The sequence below is a fragment of the Rhineura floridana genome, chromosome 7 (assembly GCF_030035675.1).
Source record: "Rhineura floridana isolate rRhiFlo1 chromosome 7, rRhiFlo1.hap2, whole genome shotgun sequence".
In the NCBI taxonomy this organism is placed as follows: domain Eukaryota; kingdom Metazoa; phylum Chordata; class Lepidosauria; order Squamata; family Rhineuridae; genus Rhineura; species Rhineura floridana.
This window is the reverse complement of record NC_084486.1, coordinates 131,928,104-131,948,789: the sequence shown is the minus strand read 5'-3', so window position 1 is coordinate 131,948,789 and position 20,686 is coordinate 131,928,104. Positions and strand designations below refer to the sequence as shown.

The following is a 20,686-nucleotide window of genomic DNA, read 5'->3' as shown; positions in this document are numbered from 1 at the left end:
ACAGCTCCAGTAGCCAGAGTGGTTTAACAGTCAGCCCCTCTTCCCAAAGAATTCTGGGGATTGTAGCTTTGTGCACGGAAAAGAATGTCTCCTAGCAATTCTTTGGGGAAAGCCATGACTGTTTAAAAGTGGAATAAATGTCTGGTGTGAATGTGGCCAGGGACAGCTTTGGTTTAAATTTGGGTAGAAGACTACCTGTGTCTGCTTTAGAATAAAAAGGTGGGGGAAACCTAGAAAAATAATTACTGTTAAGAATTTTTTTCTTTTGAAAAGGAAAGGGGCTTTCCCTCTGCCCACCCACCCAATCTCTTCCTCCTCCTCTCCACATGCTCAGAGGCACATGTTCCTAAATTCTTTCAAGCTACACAGGACGTGGATTGGACTGTGAAACATCAACCCAAATTGTGTTTGCATTTTTACAAATTTGTAAGGCAGTACAGTACTTCTGAGAGGTCAGGTCTCCCTCTCCCCTGGTGTATTCACTATAGTTGCCCAATTTCTCTGCTTTTTAAAGTTTGATAGAAATATCTGTTGGCTAAAGGAATGTTCTTAAACCGCAAGGGTTTTTTTTACCTATTATTTTCTTTGCTTGACAATGGACAAACATTTTGACAATTAGTTTTATGGAGATACAGTGAGATATGAAAATTATGTCTGTAGTTGTTCTTGCATGGGCATGCATTGATTTTGCCAAATCAGGCCCTTGGCTTCTTTTCTTATGCCCCGTTGCTGATTACTTACTGTATTCACAGGAATGTCCGTAATAACCTTCTGTGCACTGACAGCAGCCAGTAAACCGGTTGCAGGTTCCATTATTCTGACAAGCGCAATCTAGCTGACAATCAGAACCATATTTTCCAAGAGCACATTCTGAGGAGGGGAAAATGTTCAGAAAAATCTTACTAATCTAAACCAAAAACTGAACAACACACCCCTGCTAAACGCTCACAAGGTGAGAGAAAGATCTGAGAAATGAATTTATTGCAGACTCCTACACGGCTACTTCTTTTTCCAGATTAAACATGATTTTACACAGCTGAGAACATTCCAAGCAAAAATCTTTCAACTATCTGGAGGTTTTCAAAATGATTAGTAATGAACCACATCTCTTTTGCCGTGAGGGTTTGGGGTAGTTTCTTTGCATCTACCCACAACATGTTCTCAGCAGTTATCGCCATGAACTCACACCAATGGCCACTCTCTACGAACCAATAATGAATTATTGCAGCCTAAACTAATTTGCTCATCTGTAATTTGGCTGTCTGAGCTAGGAGAACTGGACCATAAGTCCCATGCAAGTGTGTAGGGGAAATGGTCATCTGTAAGCAACACAATGAAGGAAGGTGAAACACTACCTTTCTCACAATAGTGTCCTGTCCAGCCAAGTCCACAAGTGCAAGTCCCATTTGCAGGATCGCAGATGCCACTATTCTTACACAAACATTTTAGCTGACAGTGGGGGCCATATCTTCCCTGGGGACACACTATAGTGAATTAACAAAGTGTTTTTTAAAGGAGAAAAAACAATTTAGTATAACAGGAAAATAAATGTAACAGGAAAAGGAGACACACTCCCCCACTCTCCAGGCAGCTTCTATACAGCGGAAGTGGGGAACCTGTGGCCCTTCAGTCGGATTCTAACTCCCATCAGAATGGGCACATCTCAGGGATGATGGAGTTGGGAGTCCAGCAACATCTGGAGGGCCACAGGTTCCCCGCTTTGTCAAGACACAGGGAGATTTTAAAGCTCAGACAAGTCTGTGCTTCAAACCAGAAAAGGGGACTGTAGCAGACAGACAGACACGAAAAGAAGGCCAAAACCATGGTGAAAAGCAGGTTTATTGATGGGATGATGCCAAGATTCCCCAGTGCACTCTGAATACTTTTACTTACTTACTTACTTACTTACACACTTACACACACACTTACTTACACACACACTTACTTACACACACACTTACTTACTTACTTACACACTTACTTACTTACACACTTACTTACACACCAACCTTCCTCCCAGAAGGAGCCCAGGGCAGCAAACAAAAACACTCTAAAACATCTTAAAAACAGACTTTAAAATATATTGGCACAAAACATCTTTAGAAACATATTTTTTAAAAAAGCTGTAAAAACATCTAAAAAAGTAATTCCAACACAGACTGGGATAAGGTCTCTACTTAAAAGAACTGCTGAAAGAGGAAGGTCTTCAGTAGGCACCAAAAAGATAACAGAGATGGCTCCTGCCTAATATTTAAGGGGAGGGAATTCCAAAGGGCAGGTGCCACCACACTAAAGGTCCGCTTCCTATGTTGTGAGGAATGAACCTCCTGATAAGATGTATCTGCAGGAGGCCCTCACTGGGTATATAAGGGGAACTTACATATAGGAACTTATGAAGCTGTCTTCCACCAAGCCCAAACACTGGTTCATCTAGCTATCTCAATATTGTCTGCACTGTGTGGCTGGAGTTCTCCACGGATTCAGGCAGGAGTCTTTCCCAGCCCTACTTAGAGATGCCAAGGATTGAACCTAGGATGTTTTGCATGCAAAGGATTGAGCTACAGCCCTTCCCCATGAAGTTCTTCCTTGAAGGAAACTGCAATTTAATATAGAAATTAATAAAACCATTTTTAAAAGCCCATTCATTCATGCAAGAATGATTATACAAAGTATACCCTTGCTCTTTTCATATTCCCTTTATAAAGCAGAGAACAAATTTTAGTAGAATTTATAAATGGATCATAAATCACTTTTAAAAGAACCTATCCTTTGTGGAAGCACCATCTTGTGCTGGGCAAGGACTGAGGGTTGGGGTTCGGTACAGTGACAACTAACGGTGAGGCAAAGAAGTAAGTGGTAAGACTGTGGTGGTGGGGATGCCAATAGGAAAAAATAGAACAAGCAGTTGCTTAGTGCAGTATTAACAATTTTATGCAGTAGTTTGCAAGGTTGGAAACTCTGGCCAAGCTAAACTGATAGCTGGTCATCTCGTACATTGAAGGCAGTTGGGTCCAATTCGGCCAGATGGACAGTAGCACTTGCCAGTCACTGAGTTACAACGTCCTTTACCACACAAGCAGAATAAGGCACAGTCCTTCCCATAGCGATGCTCTGGGCAAGCTAAAAGAAAAACAGCATGGGGTTTGTCAGATGATCATGGAAAGGTGATTCTACAAGTTCCTTTTCTCGGGGGAAGGCTGTTCTTTTTAACCTACTAAGCCTACTGAACAACATTTGGCTTAGTCAGACATTCTAGCTTAAAAGAAAAGGGCCCAAAGTTTTTACTTAACTTTGAAGGATTTAAAAAAGGAAGACCATCCACCAAGCACTTCAGCTATGAATTTATGTTGGCTTGTGCCACTTTAACTGTCACGGTAGACCCAAAGAATCCAGGCACCCATGGTTTAGCGAGGTAATGAGAATAGTTTATTGGGGATCCCTAGTATTACATACATGCACCTTGAAGTATAATTCTCAGGGTTCCTTGGAAAGAAGGAATAATGACTTAACCAGTGTAAGTTTTAAGTGTAGGTGGATTTCCTCATATAACATGCACATGTATTTTCTCTTTGCATGATGTTCCTCACAAATGAAAGAGGTACATGTGAAAATGGAATACAATGTCTGGTTTCAGCAGAACGCATCTACAACCCACAGCATAGAAGAGTAACTCTCCTCTGAGAGTGAGGAGTCTCCTTCAGCCTGAGAGCAGCATACTCTTCTGGGAAACCTTCAGGGGAGGGCATACATGCCAGTGGAGAGCAAGGCTAGAGGCAAGAGTGGGCAAAGCTCAAGGATGAATTCAGCCAGGATTGAATGAGGTGGATGTGTCCTTCCACCAAACTCTGCCTGGCTGTGCTAAGCTCTGACAGTGGTGGGAGCTCCCAGTTGCACCCAGCTAAATCACAGGGTGAAAACTACTGTTGGCTGTAGCCAGTGTATATCCCACTTGGCGTTTCAGGGATTGGTAGAGGGTGAGGTGGAGCAGAGTTGAGTCAGTGAAGGATCTGCTGATTCCTAAGCTGTTCCAACTACTGGAAACAGGCCTGATTTATGCCTCTGTTGTGCAAGCCAGGAGCTGCTACAACAAAAATACAGGATTATCTTCCTCCCCCATCCATGCCTTCTGCTTTGACTAGAGCAATTGATGGGATTCCTATTGCAGAGATAGTTTTCTTTCTTTCTTTCTTTCTTTCTTTCTTTCTTTCTTTCTTTCTTTCTTTCTTTCTTTCTTTCTTTCTTTCTTTCTTTCTTTCTTTCTTTCTTTCTTCCTTTCTTCCTTTCTTCCTTTCCCCACCCTTCACCCAGAGGTCCTAGGGTAGGTTACAACTTCAAACACATAATTAAAACAGTTAAAAACAACCTAAACAACATCCTAGAAAATAGGGTGGGTCCTAAAAATATACATCTCAGGCCAAGGTAAGGTGCATTTTCAGCATTCGCTGAAAGTTGTACAATAAAGTTGCTAAATGCATCTCGGTGGGGAGGGAGTTCCATAGCTTAGGGGCTGCCACAGAGAATGCCCTCTCCCAGGCCACCACCCTCCCAGCTTCGGAGGGTGGGAGGACTGCCAAAAGGACACCCTCTGGTGATCTCAACACCCAAGCATGTCTGTAGGGAGGGAGGTGGTCTTTCAGATATTTGGGACCTAAGTCATTTAGGGCTTTAAACACTAATGTGAGCACCTTGATCTGGACCCAGAAATGAACTGGCAACCAATGTAGCTGTTATAAAACAGGGGTTATATGAATTCTAAAAGGAACCTCCGCCAGTTGAAGTTTCCAAGTTGTCTTCAAGGGCAGCCTCACATAGAACACATTGTAATAATCCAGTCTGGAAGGTACCAGAGCATGGAGCATGGCCAAGTCTTCTCTGTCCAAAAGGGGCCCAAAGCTGGCGAACCAGCTGGAGCTGGAAAAAGGCACTCTGAGCCACTGAGGCCACCTGAACCTCCAGTGACAGTGTTGGAAATGGTTACCCCCAAGGAAAGAGCAACCCCATCCAGAACAGGCCACCTTCCCACCTCTTGGACATCAGAACTCTGGATACATAACACCTCAGTCTTTTCAGGATTCAGCCTCAACTTATTGGCCCACATCCAGTCCATCACTGCCTCCCATAACAGTAGCCTCCCATAATTATTTTTGGAAGCAGCTCTGGAGATATGAGTGGAACCATTGAAGCACAGTGCCCCCAATTCCCACCTCCTCGAGGTGTTCCAGAAGGATACCATGGTCAATAGTATCAAAAGTCACTGAGTGATCAAGGAGAACGAGCAGGGTCACATTCCTTCTATCTCTCTCCCGACAGATGTCATCAACCAGGATGACAAAGGCAGTTTCAGTGCCATGGCTAGATCTGAAGCCAGACTGGAATAGATCCAAGTAAACAGTTTCCTCCAAGCATGCTTGAAGCTGGACCGCCACACCTTCCCAAGCACCTTGCCCCAAAAAGGGATATTTGCCATTGATTAAGCCCTCCTGCTGCTCACCAGGGGTTGGGACTGCTCCATTATTAAATGCATGCCATTGTTTATAGTCATGATAATTTAGGGAATTTACTTCCTCATGTCCTACATATCGGCTGCCCACAAGCATCTGATTGGATACTGTAGGAAGCAGGATGCTGGCCTAGATAGGCCTTTCGCTGATCCAACAGGTCTCCTCTTATATACTTACATTTACCACAGTCCTCTCCAATGAAACCAGGGGGACAGTCACAGGCTCCTGTCACAGAATCACAATGCCCACCATTCAGACACTGGCATGCTTTCTGGCAATATTGGCCATATGTTCCTTTGGGGCATCCTGGTTTATTCAGAAAACAACAACAACAATGAAAGGGAACAGTATTAATGTATGTATCAAAATTGTGTTAATAATTCATCATGGATAATCAAAATGTAATCTTTACAAGCAATATGATTATGATCTACATAGTGTAATATTTTGGGTTAATTTAGTTGGCTATGTTTATACTCTGTTCATTCTGAATTTTTTTTAAAAAAAGCATCTGTAAATGCAGCCATTCAGTGTGCAATCTTAGGCTGTGAATACACAATACATTTAAAGCACATGTAAAGTGCATGACTCCCCGAAAGAATCCTGGGTACTGTAGTTTATCTGTAGAGCTCTACAGTTCCCAGCACCCTTAACAAGCTACAGCTCCCAGGATTCTTTGGGGGAAATCATGTGCTTTAAATGTACGGTGTGTACGCAGCTTTAGGTGTGATGTTGGCAGACCTGGGTTGCCCTGTCACATAAATAGTGTGTGTTTGTGTCCTGATTTTAGAATGCCAAATGGATGAAGACAGCTGATCTCTCCCCATTGCCATGGTTTATCTCCCTGTAACTCCTCCCTCCAACCAGAATGTTTTCCTCAATTAAGCTCACTTCCAAAGTTTAGCTAAGGAGAAAGGTAACTGGGGGAACAGACTAAAGGGGGAGGTAAACGTAAGGATAAGGAATTATGTAACTTTATACATGACTGGGGCAGACTCAAGTTCAGACTAATTGGTTGTCCTCCATAATTTCCTCTTTGGCTTTTAGTTTCCAGTCCAGAAGGATTTTTATACCACCATCCTCTTGCCTTTTGTGAGCCAGGAGAACCAACAATCCAGTCAATCAGGAGATCCAAGGTGACAGCCCTACCCACGTAGCAGTACCAAATTTCTGGGCCAACAGAACCACACAGCCTCCATCACTGGTTACATCCACACCATACATCTAAAACACATGGTGTTAGTCTGCCGACTGAGGGGAGTAGTTTATGGCTGCAGTAAGGTAATTAACAGATAACGGCCAGCAGCCAGGCCATAAATCTGTCAGGCTTGAGGCAAAGAGGCCTGCAACTACAGTCAGTGTAAGTACAGAGAGAGTGAAGAACATACAAATCCTGGGGACGTCCAAAGTCAAGGTACCGAGGATCCGATTAGGCACAGCAGGGCCAAGACATGCGATCACAAGCTGGCCTGGCCACAAGGAGTCACAAAAGGTCAACTTTGTTTCGACTTCCGGGAAGGGTGACTTCGCTTGTGCCTGCTTTTGAGACGGGCTCCCGCCTCAGAAGAAGCTTATTCAGATATAAATCAGTCAGAACATTTTTTTTTTTTTTTGACTGATGAAATTTCTCCCGGGCAGGGAGAAACGTAGAGATCAACCTCAAAAGCCTGTTTTTGTTGGGAGGACTGGATTTCATTAATTTATGAGAAAAGGTCCAGCCAGCAATGCCGGACGGACTTCCGAACAAGCTCTATCTGATTAATGCGACACGTTTATCTTTTCTTCAAAGAGAAAACGGACTAACAGGCAAGCACCCTTCTTTCTTTCTATTCTTTTTTTTACTTGGTTTAAATTGTTGCAGCAAAAAGAGATTTGTCAAATGAATCAGCTTTAAAGAACTTCTGGGTGAGCTATAACTCTTCTCTGTTATTCACGAAATTAACAGCTTATCTCTGTTTCTATTGCACAAAGCTGTCCTGGAAGTGCATTCTAAAGATATAAACAGAAGAGGGATTTCTATTCCGAGGAGAAAAAAATAAAAAATATGAACTTTGGAACATTATATTGTCTGGGACTATTCTCTTTTTGGTCTATTTTATTTTGACGAATCTGCTTCTTCACAACGCCACTAACTGTTTTGATGCTGGGAACTAAATTTGTTTTGTATTCTTGAACATAGAGAGATAAGGCAGGCTGCTCTGTTTATACTGTGATGTCATCAAGCCTGGAATATTAACCCAATTGTTGCTGAAATAAGAAGTGGTTCTTCTTTATTTTTGTTTTGTTTTGTTTTCGTGGTTTTAAAAATGGCAATCAAGAAAGTGGCTGAGAATCTGGAAGTAATTATGTTTCAGAAAATAATGGATGAGATTGAGATAACGAAACAAACCCTGCGACAGGGCAGTAAGGAGCTGAAAATTGAACTGAGCAAAATGACGCAGGAGCTTAAAGAAATAGGGGATCCTGTGAGAGAGGAGAATGAGATCAGAGATGAGAAAAGAAAAAAGAAAGGGAAGATACAAGCCCTGGAGATTGGAACAAATGTGGAATTGGAAAAAGATCTGGAGTTTATGGATATTAGAAATAAAATCTACTGTTTGGAATTTAACGTTATCTCTGAAGAAATTAATGAAGATATTAGAGATAAAGTTATCAATGGCTTGGATAATTTTCTGGACTGGAATGACGTGATGGAGCTTGATATAGAGAAAATCTATGGAATTAACTGCAGCCATGTGACAATGGAAAAACTCTCAAGAGATGAGCCAGTGCATTTTGTAAAAAAGAAGAACAGAGATATGACTTTACAACAATATTTCAGCAACTTATTCAGAATCGATGGCAAGAAAATATTTGGGATAGAGGAAATTCCCATCAGACTCTTATTATATGACTATGGCTATGACAGCAAGATTATTATGGAATACTGATAATGGAAGATTGGACACTGAAATTACTGGACTTAACAGGACTATTGAAGATGGAAGATGGAATTAATATGGATAATGGAATAATGGCTATTGAAATTATTGGACCTAACAGATTTTGATGAGATGGATTAATCGATATGTTTGTTTGGACTATGGTTATGACAATAAGATTATTATTATTATTAACGAGATGGATTAATCGACATGTTTATTTGGAGAAAAATTGATAGATATATTTCTTAAAGAATTGAAACCTCTCTTTGACTTTTTGTGGAAAGAATAAAGTAATGTTTATGAGATTTGATGATTAATTAAGATTACTGGAGGAAACTGATTTTATAATATAATTTAAGAGACAGGATTGTTATATATTGTAGACCTATAACTGATCTGCGACAAATGGGAAGTCAACATTTTATTTTTTTTGTTTAATCATTTTTGTTTTGTTTTGTTTTTTGTCTTTGAATGTTTTATGATTTTGTTTTGTTTGTTTTATGAAAATTTGAATAAAAATTATTGTAAAAAAAAAAAAAGGTCAACTTTGTTTCCAGCAAGAACCCCAAGTCACTCACAGCCTTTTAAGCTCCCCTCCTGGCTCAGGTGCCAGCAATCAGCCCTACGACTCCTGGGCGCTTGTAGCCTTAAACAGCCAGAAGGTCTGGGTTGCTCTGCTACTCGCAGGCATCTTCACTCCTCAAGGAACGGAGTGGCCTCCTGTTCGCTCCCTGAGTCTGACTGAGGGGCTCTAACTGTATCCTGAACATTTTCCAGTGGTGGGAGGTCTGCAGCTGCTTCTAGGGTGGGTCTACTTGTTCCCTCTCCTGGGTCTGCTGTGCAATCCCTTGCTCCTCCTCCTCCTCCTCCTCCTCGGACTCATCCAAGGGAGGCATGACACAAGACTTCCCCCAAAGAGTCCAGAGAACTGTTGTTTGTTAAAGGTGCTGGAACTGTAGTTCTGTGAGGAGAAAACTACAGTCCCCAGGATTCTTAAGACAAATCCATGTTCTTTAGATGTGCTTTAAATGTATGGTGCAGATGTGACTATAACAACAACCCTGCATACACTGCTAGATCTATATCACTCTGAAAGTAAGTGGCCAGTGCAAAGCCACTCTTTTCCATCCCAAATATGTACCACTCATTGCAGGCATTTTTAATAATCTGAGTGGATGAGTTTCCCTCTCTTTTCAGACAGATTTTTTTTTTTGGGGGGGAAGAGTCTTATATTCTGCAGTTTTTGGTGTATATATCTGAAATTTGGTTCCTGGCAAAGAAAACTGAATCACCCCAGCATCCTTTTTTAATATCTACCAAGTGGATAGAACACACCCTCTATATAATGACCTCATTTGGCTTGTCTTGAGATGAATGTCTGTTTCACCCACCCCACTTCCTTTATGGTTACTAGTTGGCTTTTGTTTAAATAGCTCACTATTTACTCTGCATCAGACACCTGAGTATGAATCTCTCTCCCTTTGCTTTGCCCCCATGCCCCCCTTATTTGGCAAAGCTTGTGGAATTGTTTTCCAGTTCATGCTGACACAGTTTGGTTCATGAATGGAAACGGTTGCGGTAATTCATATAATCCTTCCTCTTACCAGTTAGACTTACCCTCCTAACTTGTTATTTATTTCAGTTCAACTGCAAGGAATGCCTTCTGATCATGCACGTCCATGGCAACATTTAACTCAATCATCATTTAACACACAACGCCCTTGTCTGTTCTGACTTTTACAAAATGGTCTGGCTGAAGGCGGCGAGGTCTGTTCACACAGACACTCCTGCCATTTTCATAGGCTAAGCGTCCATAAAAAGAGGGTTTCAGCTTCCAACTGCCAGTTATCTAATAAAGACATTTTCTAATTTAACAGTTTCCTGTATATCTGTGTTATGTTTTTTCTGGGAACTGCAGGAATGGCAGCCAGCCCTCTAAGTCATTTCCTGATTTCTTCCTTCTAGCCTGGATTAAGTCCTGCCATGACCAACAGTCCTTAAATCCTTTTCACAGCAGTAGCAAGTAGCGGGGACTTTCCTTACCAATTTTTTTTTAGCTGCTTTGCAAGAACAAAACCAAAATCAAACATACAAAAAAGCACATTCGGATAGGAATGGCTAATTCTGTCAGTTTCATTTCTCTCAGCTTCTCATTTTTCCAGTCTTAAATTCAGTTCTCCACATTTCTGCAACTATTTGCATTTTTTAAAAAAAATCATGAAAATTCGTCAGCATTTTAGTGTCCATTTCTCCTAATAAATAGCTGTAGCTAATGCTAGTCCTACTCAAAGTAAACCCATTGAAGTTAATAAACAAGAATAACTTAGGTTTATCAATTTCAATGGGTCTACTCTGAGTAGGCCTTAGTTGGCGGCAAGCCATATTTTTGTATGCCTTTTTGACCAATATACACAGTTTTGCCAGGAATGTTCTCTAATATGATGCACTTTGTACTATTTTCACTAATATCTGCATTTTAATGCACATTCTACCCTACTATGTGCATTTTTCTACACATTACTTGCCTGGTGAACTGCATTGCAAAATTTAAAAAAGTGTGAATTTCGAAGGACAGCTGTGTTTCATTTGGCATATTGTTTCAAAAAATGTGATTTTGTAAGTTCGTCTTTAAATGAGAACTGAATCAAATTTCTCTCCTATCCTTACATCTGAAACACACTGCCATTACCTACAACTAAGGACAGAGGCAGTCGGGGGTATGACACAAGCAGTGCCTGCTTCAAGAATGGAGGTTTTGTGCCGAAAGGCTGCTGAGTGTGCTCCCAGCAGGATGTCTCAGAGATCAGCTTCTCTGGGTAGCAGAGAGAATAGCAGCATCAGAAGGAAGAGAAAAAGAAGATGATTTGCCAGAATAGCTCCCAAGCATGGGCATTTGTAGGAATTTCCCTGGGGGAGGGGAGCAGAATACTTAAAAGGGGAAATAATTTCTCACAAAAATTAGAATATAGTGCCTGCACATTTTTCCTAATAGCTGAGGTTCTACATAAGTTAGAAACGTATTCTTTTTAAAAAAAAGAAAACGGGGCATCTGGGATTATGGATCATATGGGTGGGGACAACTGCCCCCTTGTGCCCCCCACCATGGATGACCATGCTCTGAAGTCTCTCTCTGTCTCTCCCCCACCCCCTAATATTTGATTTCTGTTTCTGGCTACAGTTTCTTCCTGGAGTCCATATAATCTGAAGACCCACAATGCAGTTCTGTTGTCAAAATTCAGCAGGTCTAGCCCTGAAAAAGAACCAGAGAAACCTATGGGCCAAACTACATGTGAAGGTGAATGCACCTTTGCAATTAACATGCAGGATTTTAAAAATACAAACAGCATCAACTGCAGAGCCTGATAATTAGCTGAATCAGAGCAGAAATGGTCAGGTATTTTAACCCGTTTCTCTTCTCCCCAGGACATTCTGAAGCTGCTGTTTATTTTTAGGGAAAATCCCCCAATTGGTGCTTCTAAATCAGTAGTGGCTAGCCTTTTGGGGGCCTAGGACCGCATTGACCCATGATCAACCCTCGAGGAAATAAAAAAGTAAAAATGTGGCATCAGGGTATCACAGTTTTTTTGTGGTCTCCAAGCCCCCTTCAAATTTGTCCATTCTTAGGGACCTAGGGCCACAATAACCCATTGTCAATCTTCCGGAGCCTACATGTAAAAGTTGGGCTGGCTGAAATATAAAAGTGGGTGTGGCTCAAGTATAAAAGTAGATGTGGGCGATTTTTTCCCGAAAGGACAATTTTTGGGGAGGGGAGGGAAATAAAACTCATGTGGCTTCATATGCAAAGTTAGGGAAATGAAGTTGGGGGGATAGGGAGAGAGAGAGATACATGAGTGTAATGATTTTTTCTTCATGGTGACATTCCTCTATTCATAACCTATTTTGTGGGAACATATCTGTGCTATTATATGACCAATTAATACAGGGAAGTTTCTGATGCCAGCCCTGGGAAAGTGAAAGTTTATCTTTGAAGATTCATCTGCTCTAGGGAAGGAAGAAGCAATGTGTATGTGTTCAGTTTCCTATATATATACTTGAGGTGGTTGGTGGCCTGTTTGGGTCTGACCCAACCTAGTAAAACAGCCATTCTGTGCATGCATACACACACTTAGGCATAACATTGGCAGCATGGTCCTTGGGTTGATAGAACATTCCTCTTTTAGGAATGAATTATGAAGATCCTGGGGCTACCATTGAAAGCGGTCCCTTCCCAAGTTACCACCACCACTCTCTTTAACACCTAGTTGAACTGATTAGTGTCCCAATATCATTTTACCTCCTTTCTCAACCTGGTTCTGCATCACTGGGGGCAGGGGTGGGTGGGAAAGAGTCAAGACTTTCATCTTCTCCCAGGCATTTTAGCATGTGTTTTATACTGTTTAATTTTTAAATTGTGTTTTAAATTGTTTTTATAAGATCTGTTTTAAATTGTATTTGTTTTAATGTTTTTAGTTACTGTAAACCGCCCAGAGAGCTTTGGCTATGGGGCGGTATACAAGTATAATAAAATAAATAAATAAATAAATAAATAAAAGAGGGGTCTGCTGTTTTCACCAGCTGTTCTGCAATTTTTCTAAAGTGCAGCTCCACCTGTAACCCATTGCTTGTTGCCATTCAAACACTTTGTTTCAGTGTGCCTTTCATCTGGATATGGCTGAGTGATGCTGTGACATTTACTGTACACTACAGCAAATTTAGATGTTGGGGTGTTGTTGTTTTTTTAACTATAGTGCATCAGACACATTTGCCCTTGCAAAGATTTATGGGTGAATAAAGCAATTCTTAATGCTAGGGCTAGGCTATCTGCTTCCTTTGGCCCCTGCCAAGACACTATTTCAGTTCTTCATTTCAAAATTTGAGAACATGAAAGCCCAGTTGCTCTTGGCGGCTGAAAACCTCTGCTTACCAGCCAGCTCCACCTTTCATGGATAATTTCTTGTGCTGTTCTCCCTCTTCCCCATAGTACTATAAGTATAGCAATTGTTGCCAGGAAAGGTTTCCAGCCATATCCAACCCCATGCTGGTTGGACTCAGACCAGCTCAAGTTCTTTGGGAGAGGCTTTGTATACTGAACCTGTTCTTTTTAGCGGCATACTAAACACTTCTGCTCTGAAGATAGTACATGTGCACAACTATGACCTTTCATGTATCACTCTAAGGTTGTGGTTTTCAGATGGTTTGACAACAGCATTCTGCTGGCAGATTTCTCCATCTACTCCAGGGGTAGCCAACATGGTGGCCTCCAGATGTTGTTGGACTACGGTTCCCATCAGCATGGCAAATGGCAAGGTATGATGGGTGTTGTAGCTCAATAACATCTGGAGGGTACCAAGTTGGCTATACATGATCTACCTTAATAAATTCAACTATGATGCTCAAACTAGACCAGTGGTTTGCAAATGTTTTCCCCCACAGAACACTTGGAAATTGTTGAGGGTCTTGGTGGACCACTTAAATTATTTTTCTCCCTGTTGTAGCAATTGTAATGCACTGTGATAGATGCTGTATGATTTTTAATTGCATTTTATTGCTTCTTTTATTTCCTAAAATAAGCCCTGGGCTCCTACTAGAAGGAAGGGTGGGATATAAATTTAATAAAGAAAATAAATATTGTGTTTTACAGTATTACAATTTGCATTCCACAGAATTCAAAATGTCATGCAATAATATACAATATAAAGACATAAAAGAAGCAATAAAACACACCTGAAAATAACTGAAAATAACTTCTGTCCCTGGAAAACTGGTAGAAAGTATGATTAAAGCTAGATTAACTAAGCACATAGAAGAACAAGCCTTGCTGAAGCAGAGCCAGCATGGCTTCTGCAAAGGAAAGTCCTGTCTCAGTAACCTATTAGAATTCTTTGAGAGTGTCAACAAGCATATAGATAGAGGTGATCCAGTGGACATAGTGTACTTAGACTTTCAAAAAGCGTTTGACACGGTACCTCACCAAAGGCTTCTGAGGAAGCTTAGCAGTCATGGAATAAGAGGAGAGGTCCTCTTGTGGATAAGGAATTGGTTAAGAAGCAGAAAGCAGAGAGTAGGAATAAACGGACAGTTCTCCCAATGGAGGGCTGTAGAAAGTGGAGTCCCTCAAGGATCGGTATTGGGACCTGTACTTTTCAACTTGTTCATTAATGACCTAGAATTAGGAGTGAGCAGTGAAGTGGCCAAGTTTGCTGATGACACTAAATTGTTCAGGGTTGTTAAAACAAAAAGGGATTGCGAAGAGCTCCAAAAAGACCTCTCCAAACTGAGTGAATGGGCAGAAAAATGGCAAATGCAATTCAATATAAACAAGTGTAAAATTATGCATATTGGAGCAAAAAATCTTAATTTCACATATACGCTCATGGGGTCTGAACTGGCGGTGACCGACCAGGAGAGAGACCTCGGGGTTGTAGTGGACAGCACGATGAAAATGTCGACCCAGTGTGCGGCAGCTGTGAAAAAGGCAAATTCCATGCTAGCGATAATTAGGAAAGGTATTGAAAATAAAACAGCCGATATCATAATGCCGTTGTATAAATCTATGGTGCGGCCGCATTTGGAATACTGTGTACAGTTCTGGTCGCCTCATCTCAAAAAGGATATTATAGAGTTGGAAAAGGTTCAGAAGAGGGCAACCAGAATGATCAAGGGGATGGAGCGACTCCCTTACGAGGAAAGGTTGCAGCATTTGGGGCTTTTTAGTTTAGAGAAAAGGCGGGTCAGAGGAGACATGATAGAAGTGTATAAAATTATGCATGGCATTGAGAAAGTGGATAGAGAAAAGTTCTTCTCCCTCTCTCATAATACTAGAACTCATGGACATTCAAAGAAGCTGAATGTTGGAAGATTCAGGACAGACAAAAGGAAGTACTTCTTTACTCAGCGCATAGTTAAACTATGGAATTTGCTCCCACAAGATGCAGTAATGGCCACCAGCTTGGACGGCTTTAAAAGAAGATTAGACAAATTCATGGAGGACAGGGCTATCAATGGCTACTAGCCATGATGGCTGTGCTCTGCCACCCTAGTCAGAGGCAGCATGCTTCTGAAAACCAGTTGCCGGAAGCCTCAGGAGGGGAGAGTGTTCTTGCACTCGGGTCCTGCTTGCGGGCTTCCCGCTGGCACCTGGTTGGCCACTGTGAGAACAGGATGCTGGACTAGATGGGCCACTGGCCTGATCCAGCAGGCTCTTCTTATGTTCTTATGTATTACAATATGAATTCCATAGAATTCAAATAGTAATACAATAAAATACAATACCAAACACTGTTCTTCACCTTTGGGTCCCCAGATGTTCTTGGACTACAACTCCCATCATCTCCAGCCACCTTAGTGACTCGTCAAAGGATCATGGGAGTTGTTGTACAACCATATCCGGGGACCTAAAGTTGAAAAACACTTATTTATAAGAACTAAAAGAAGCACTAAAAATACAATTAAAAACCACTACAAATATTTAATGTGATGAATGTGCCATCTTCCATCTTCAACCACAAATCCACAGACAAATTGTGGACCACCTGAATGAAGTCTCATGGACCACCATTGGGAACCCCTGAACTAGACATTATACAAAGAGACATTTGAACAGTCTCCTGCTTTGGTTTGTTTTTTTAAATGAATAGCAACTGTGGGAGGCTGCCAGTTTAATTGGAGGAAAGATGGGTGAGGAGCTGCTTAATCCTTCCCCACTGCTGTTTGTCCACTGAAAATCCCTCCCCATCCCAAACGTACACTGCTTTTCTCCTCACAGGGGAAAAAATACTGGGATCACACAAAAGCCAGGAGAAACTTTGAGTAAACAGAGAGCAATTTATTTTATTTTTATTTATTTAATTTAATTTATATACCGCCCTAAGCCCGAAGGCTCTCTGGGCGGTGTACATAAGCAAGAAGGGAAAGTGTTAAGCAGCCCTTCCCTGCTGCTCTTCCATTCCTAATCACAGCCTCTAACGCTGCTTTTCAGTCAAACAAACAAACAAATTGGGCACTTCCAGACTGTCAATATTTTGGAGTGGTATTCAATCACATACCTCCAAATTCAGGCTGCACAATTATAGTTGATTAGAAGGTCTTGCTTCTCCAAACATTCTGATTTTTTTTGCAATAAGTGATTGGAAAATGCACCTGAATTTGTGGAATAACACTTGCTTTGATGCAAAGTCATCTAACACCCCCCCCACAAACAAATCAGAATAAATGCTCATTAAATAGCTAACACCATCTAATCTCCCTGCAAACAAGTCAGGATGAATGCTCAATAAACAGGTTGTGTGGAAGTACCCATTGTTGAGAGACATCTAGGTCGGCCCTGCTTGGCAATGGCTCTTCATGGTCTCAGGCAGGCGTGTTTCCCAGACTTGTTATCTACGACTAAAGATGAAAACCAGGTATTCTACTACTGAGATATGCCTTTCCTCCTCCCATTCAGTGGTAGAGTCCATAGACACACATGTATAGCTATGCTCATATCAAGCATATAACCGTATATGAACTGGGGGTGGGAAATCCTACTTCTCTCTCCTGTCTCTTCCATTCTGTCACTTAGCTCTAGCTTAATTCACTCATTCATCCACTGAGTCTTAGCATAGGAAGGACCAAGAGAACAAGTTTGACTGGGTTTGGCATTGATGTAGATGAGGGGGACAGGAGATGCCAGGCTCTTGGAGTGTCTTCCAGTTATACTCCCTTGCAGAAGTCTCTCTCCCCTTCCCCCACAGCACCATTTGCCAAGCACTGTTGCTGTGAAGCTACTATTCCAGTGAAAGGGGCTTGTGTGAGCCTTCTCCCAGAATAATGGTAACATAAACAGAAGGTGTACAGGAATGGTGTAAATGTCCCTTTCATGAGTAGTTGGTCTTTGTAATAAAGCCGGCCAGGGCCAAACTAGAAAAAAGCAGTAAATCATTAAATTAGCTTCTGTTGTGAATGACTAACAAGGGCAATTTGCCTGCTAAGGCCCATTGAAATAAACAGAATGTAACAGTGGGCTGGATTGCAACTGCAGGACACAATCCATCAGCATGCACACATTATGTCTTCGCAACCTATTTCACTGGTAGAACTCTCTTGGGAGGCACACAAAAAGCCCTTTCATTGAACTGAAACCTTCGCACGAGTCTTTGCCTGATTGTGCCTAATTCACAGGATCTTGTAGGAGAGGAGTGGGGAACCTGTAGCCCTCCAGGTGCTGCTGGACTACAACTCCCATTATTCATGACAACTGTCCACACTGGTTGGGTCTGACTGGAGCCGCAGTCCAACAACATCAGATAGCCATGAGTAACCCACCCTTATTGTAGAAGGGGGAAAAGGACACGGTTACTGCCATTCCCCCAACAGTGGCTACAGTGGGTGCAGGTAACCCTTCTGTCCTTTAGTGAATAATAATTAAAAAATCACATTTCTGTGTACTGTGGAAGAATAGAGGGAGCCCTGGATGTACAGCCATCCAGTTCACAGTTGCATGCCCATCACTTGTAGGTGAATGTGGCATCAAGGGTTGACTGAGATGTGTGAATGACCTATGGTAGCTCAAACACCACAGGTAGAACTTTATCATCCCATGTCAGCTCAGTGATTTCCACTGACTCCCATTCACCCATTCAGTAGCTGCACACACATCAAGTCTGAAGTCTGTTCACACATTCAGTAACTGCAAAGGCATCAATCAAGTAATGTACATGGATGTGTGAACTAGCCTAATGTCTTTAGCCCTGGGCTGAAACGCCATGTATCCCTGTAGCATCAGTGTAGAAAAAATGTGGCAGACCAAAATAACACCAACTTTCTTTTTAACTTTTGCGCAGCAAACAACATAGTCTGCCAAAATTCAGGCTGGAAACAAAGAGAATGTATTTTAGTCTTACACAAAGATATGGACAGCTGAAGAAGCAAATGCCAACTTAAAACTGCAAATAAAAAGATAATTATCTTCCTCCTTTTTAGCCACATCAGTTCATGTTTCTTATCAGTCACCACCTTTGTTCTACTCCATAAATCATTTTAGTGAAGTCTTAAATTGTCAGTTTCAGACATATGGATCTGCAGACTTTTTTTTTTTTAAAGTTGTTATTTAAGGGAGGCTTGGCCAACTGGTGTTATGCCCTTTAGGTTATTCTCCGTTCCTTGACTCAGGATAGTAATTGGTTTTAATCTGATTGTTCCTATGAAAGTTGTGCAATGTAAAAGTTGACTTTACAGATCACTTTGATTTATTGCCACTTCCAGCAAATCCTTTTCATAACCAGCATCCACACTCAGTTGAGTGCTCTGGGCTTTTGGGAAACTTTTTTGGGGGGCAGGTAGGCGTGCAGTTCTCAATAAGAAGCATGCAGGAAACTCTTCATACAAAATTGCTGTGGGACTAAGGGTAAAATTCTGACCCATCAGATGACTGAATTTGTTTTACAACCCATTCTCAAAACTCCCTGTGCCAGCCCATTAAGAATTTAGAACAGGGAATATAAACAGTTATACTGGTGCAATATGACAATCACTCTCATCCTGTTTAGACAAAATTTTCCTCCCAGAATTTATTCCCTTTTGGGTTTGGTTGCCATATTCCAGTTCCACAAACCTGGCCAAGCTAATGTGCATATCATGTAAATCATTTGCTAATTATGCAAATTACATATATTAATGGTTGCATTGTCCAATTGTTTTGTTTTTGTGACTAGTAATTACCACCAAAACCTGGGGGAGAATGTGAGGAATCTTTTTTTAAAAAAATTACATATTCAGCCTTAAATGCCTAGTCTCTAGTTTCCAACACTATGGAATATTTGTTTATTAAGAAGATTTATATCCTGTCCTCCCACAGTTAACAGAGGTCAGGGCACCTTGCAAACATAATAAAAACAATAAAAATACACAATCAATGTAAAAACATAATAAAAACACAAAATAGAAACAAACATACAAGTCAATGCAGCAGTATAATTGCTCAAGAACTTCAACAGGATACATTATGAAGATGCAAAATGCTGTTTCCAGGTATTATTGCTAACACAGGCATTGCTATCGGCAGAAATTGTAAATGGCTTTGAAAGACAATTATTTGATCAGTTGACTGACCACAAGCTTTAAGAATGTTCACAAATGCTGAAACATTAGAATGGGCAGATGACATAACTAGCAGAAATGCTGCTGGCCATTACTGGCTGATACTGAACTTTAATACTGGTTTTTGCAGGTTTTTTTTAAAGAATGTATAAAACCACGTTGCATTCCATTTTAATTTCTGATCACATCGCACAAATAACATATAGCAAATGTGATAATGAAGGGAAGCAATTTGGGTATTTCTGCATGGAATTCAGGTTTTCTAAGTATGTGGGAATTCTGGCAGTAAAGCTATATCATAATATAATTTCCCCACTGTTTAATCAGATAGGTATTGTGGATTGTGTCCCAAGGCCTCTGTTTGTGCATAATGTAGCTATTCACATTTTTGTTGTATGTTACTTTCATAAATATTAAATGTTGCTTAAGAATGAAAGACAAGCAACACATGTAGAATTCACCCCATTTTGAACTAAGGGCAGTAGCATGTTTTAAGCACCAATGGTTAGAGAATAATTCCAATGGCATATGTATGGCAGTCTATTGTGCAAAAGCAACAAAGAAGGAAGTTTTTCCTGATGATCAGCTGAAATCTGGGTTCCTGTAACTTGAGCACAGTATTCCATGTCCTGCACTCTGGGATGCTCAAGGAAAGATCTTGGCCCTCCTCTGTGTGACAACCTTTCAATGACTTGAAGAGTGCTATCATATCTCCCCTCAGTCTTCTCTTCTGAAAGCTAAACATGCCCAGTTCTTTCAGTCTCTCCTCATAGGGCTTTGTTTCCATTCCCCTAATCATCCTTGTTGCTCTCCTCTGAACCTGTTCCAGTTTGTCTGCATCATTCTTACAGTAGGTGTCCAGAACTGGATGCAGTACTCCAGATGAGGCCTAACCAGTGCTGAATTGAGGGGAACTAGTACTTCATGTCGTTTGGAAGCTATACTTCTGTTAATACAGCCTATAATAGCATTTGCCTTTTTTGCAGCCACATTGCACAGTTGGCTCATGTTCAGCTAGTGATCAACAACAATTCCAAGATTCTTCTTGCACATAGTATTACTGGGTCAAGTATCCTCCATCTTATAACTATGCATTTGGTTTCTTTTTCCTAGGTGTAAAACGTTGCACATATCCCTGTTAAATTTCATTCTGTTTTCAGCCCAATAATTCCAGCCTATCAAGAT

General features: G+C 41.1%; 1 protein-coding gene across 1 annotated transcript in view; it reads right to left on the bottom strand.

Annotated features, from left to right (window-relative positions):
• The window catches only part of LOC133389707 (multiple epidermal growth factor-like domains protein 6), a 57,833-nt gene that overhangs the window by 10,222 nt on the left and 26,925 nt on the right, over window positions 1-20,686 (bottom strand). Inside the window, exons 4-7 of the mRNA XM_061637732.1 lie at window positions 5,679-5,807; window positions 2,995-3,120; window positions 1,356-1,484; window positions 742-870 (exon numbers count right to left, since the gene is read on the bottom strand). Coding sequence (XP_061493716.1) covers window positions 742-870; window positions 1,356-1,484; window positions 2,995-3,120; window positions 5,679-5,807 — 513 coding nt within the window. The remainder of the gene's footprint in view (window positions 1-741; window positions 871-1,355; window positions 1,485-2,994; window positions 3,121-5,678; window positions 5,808-20,686) is intronic.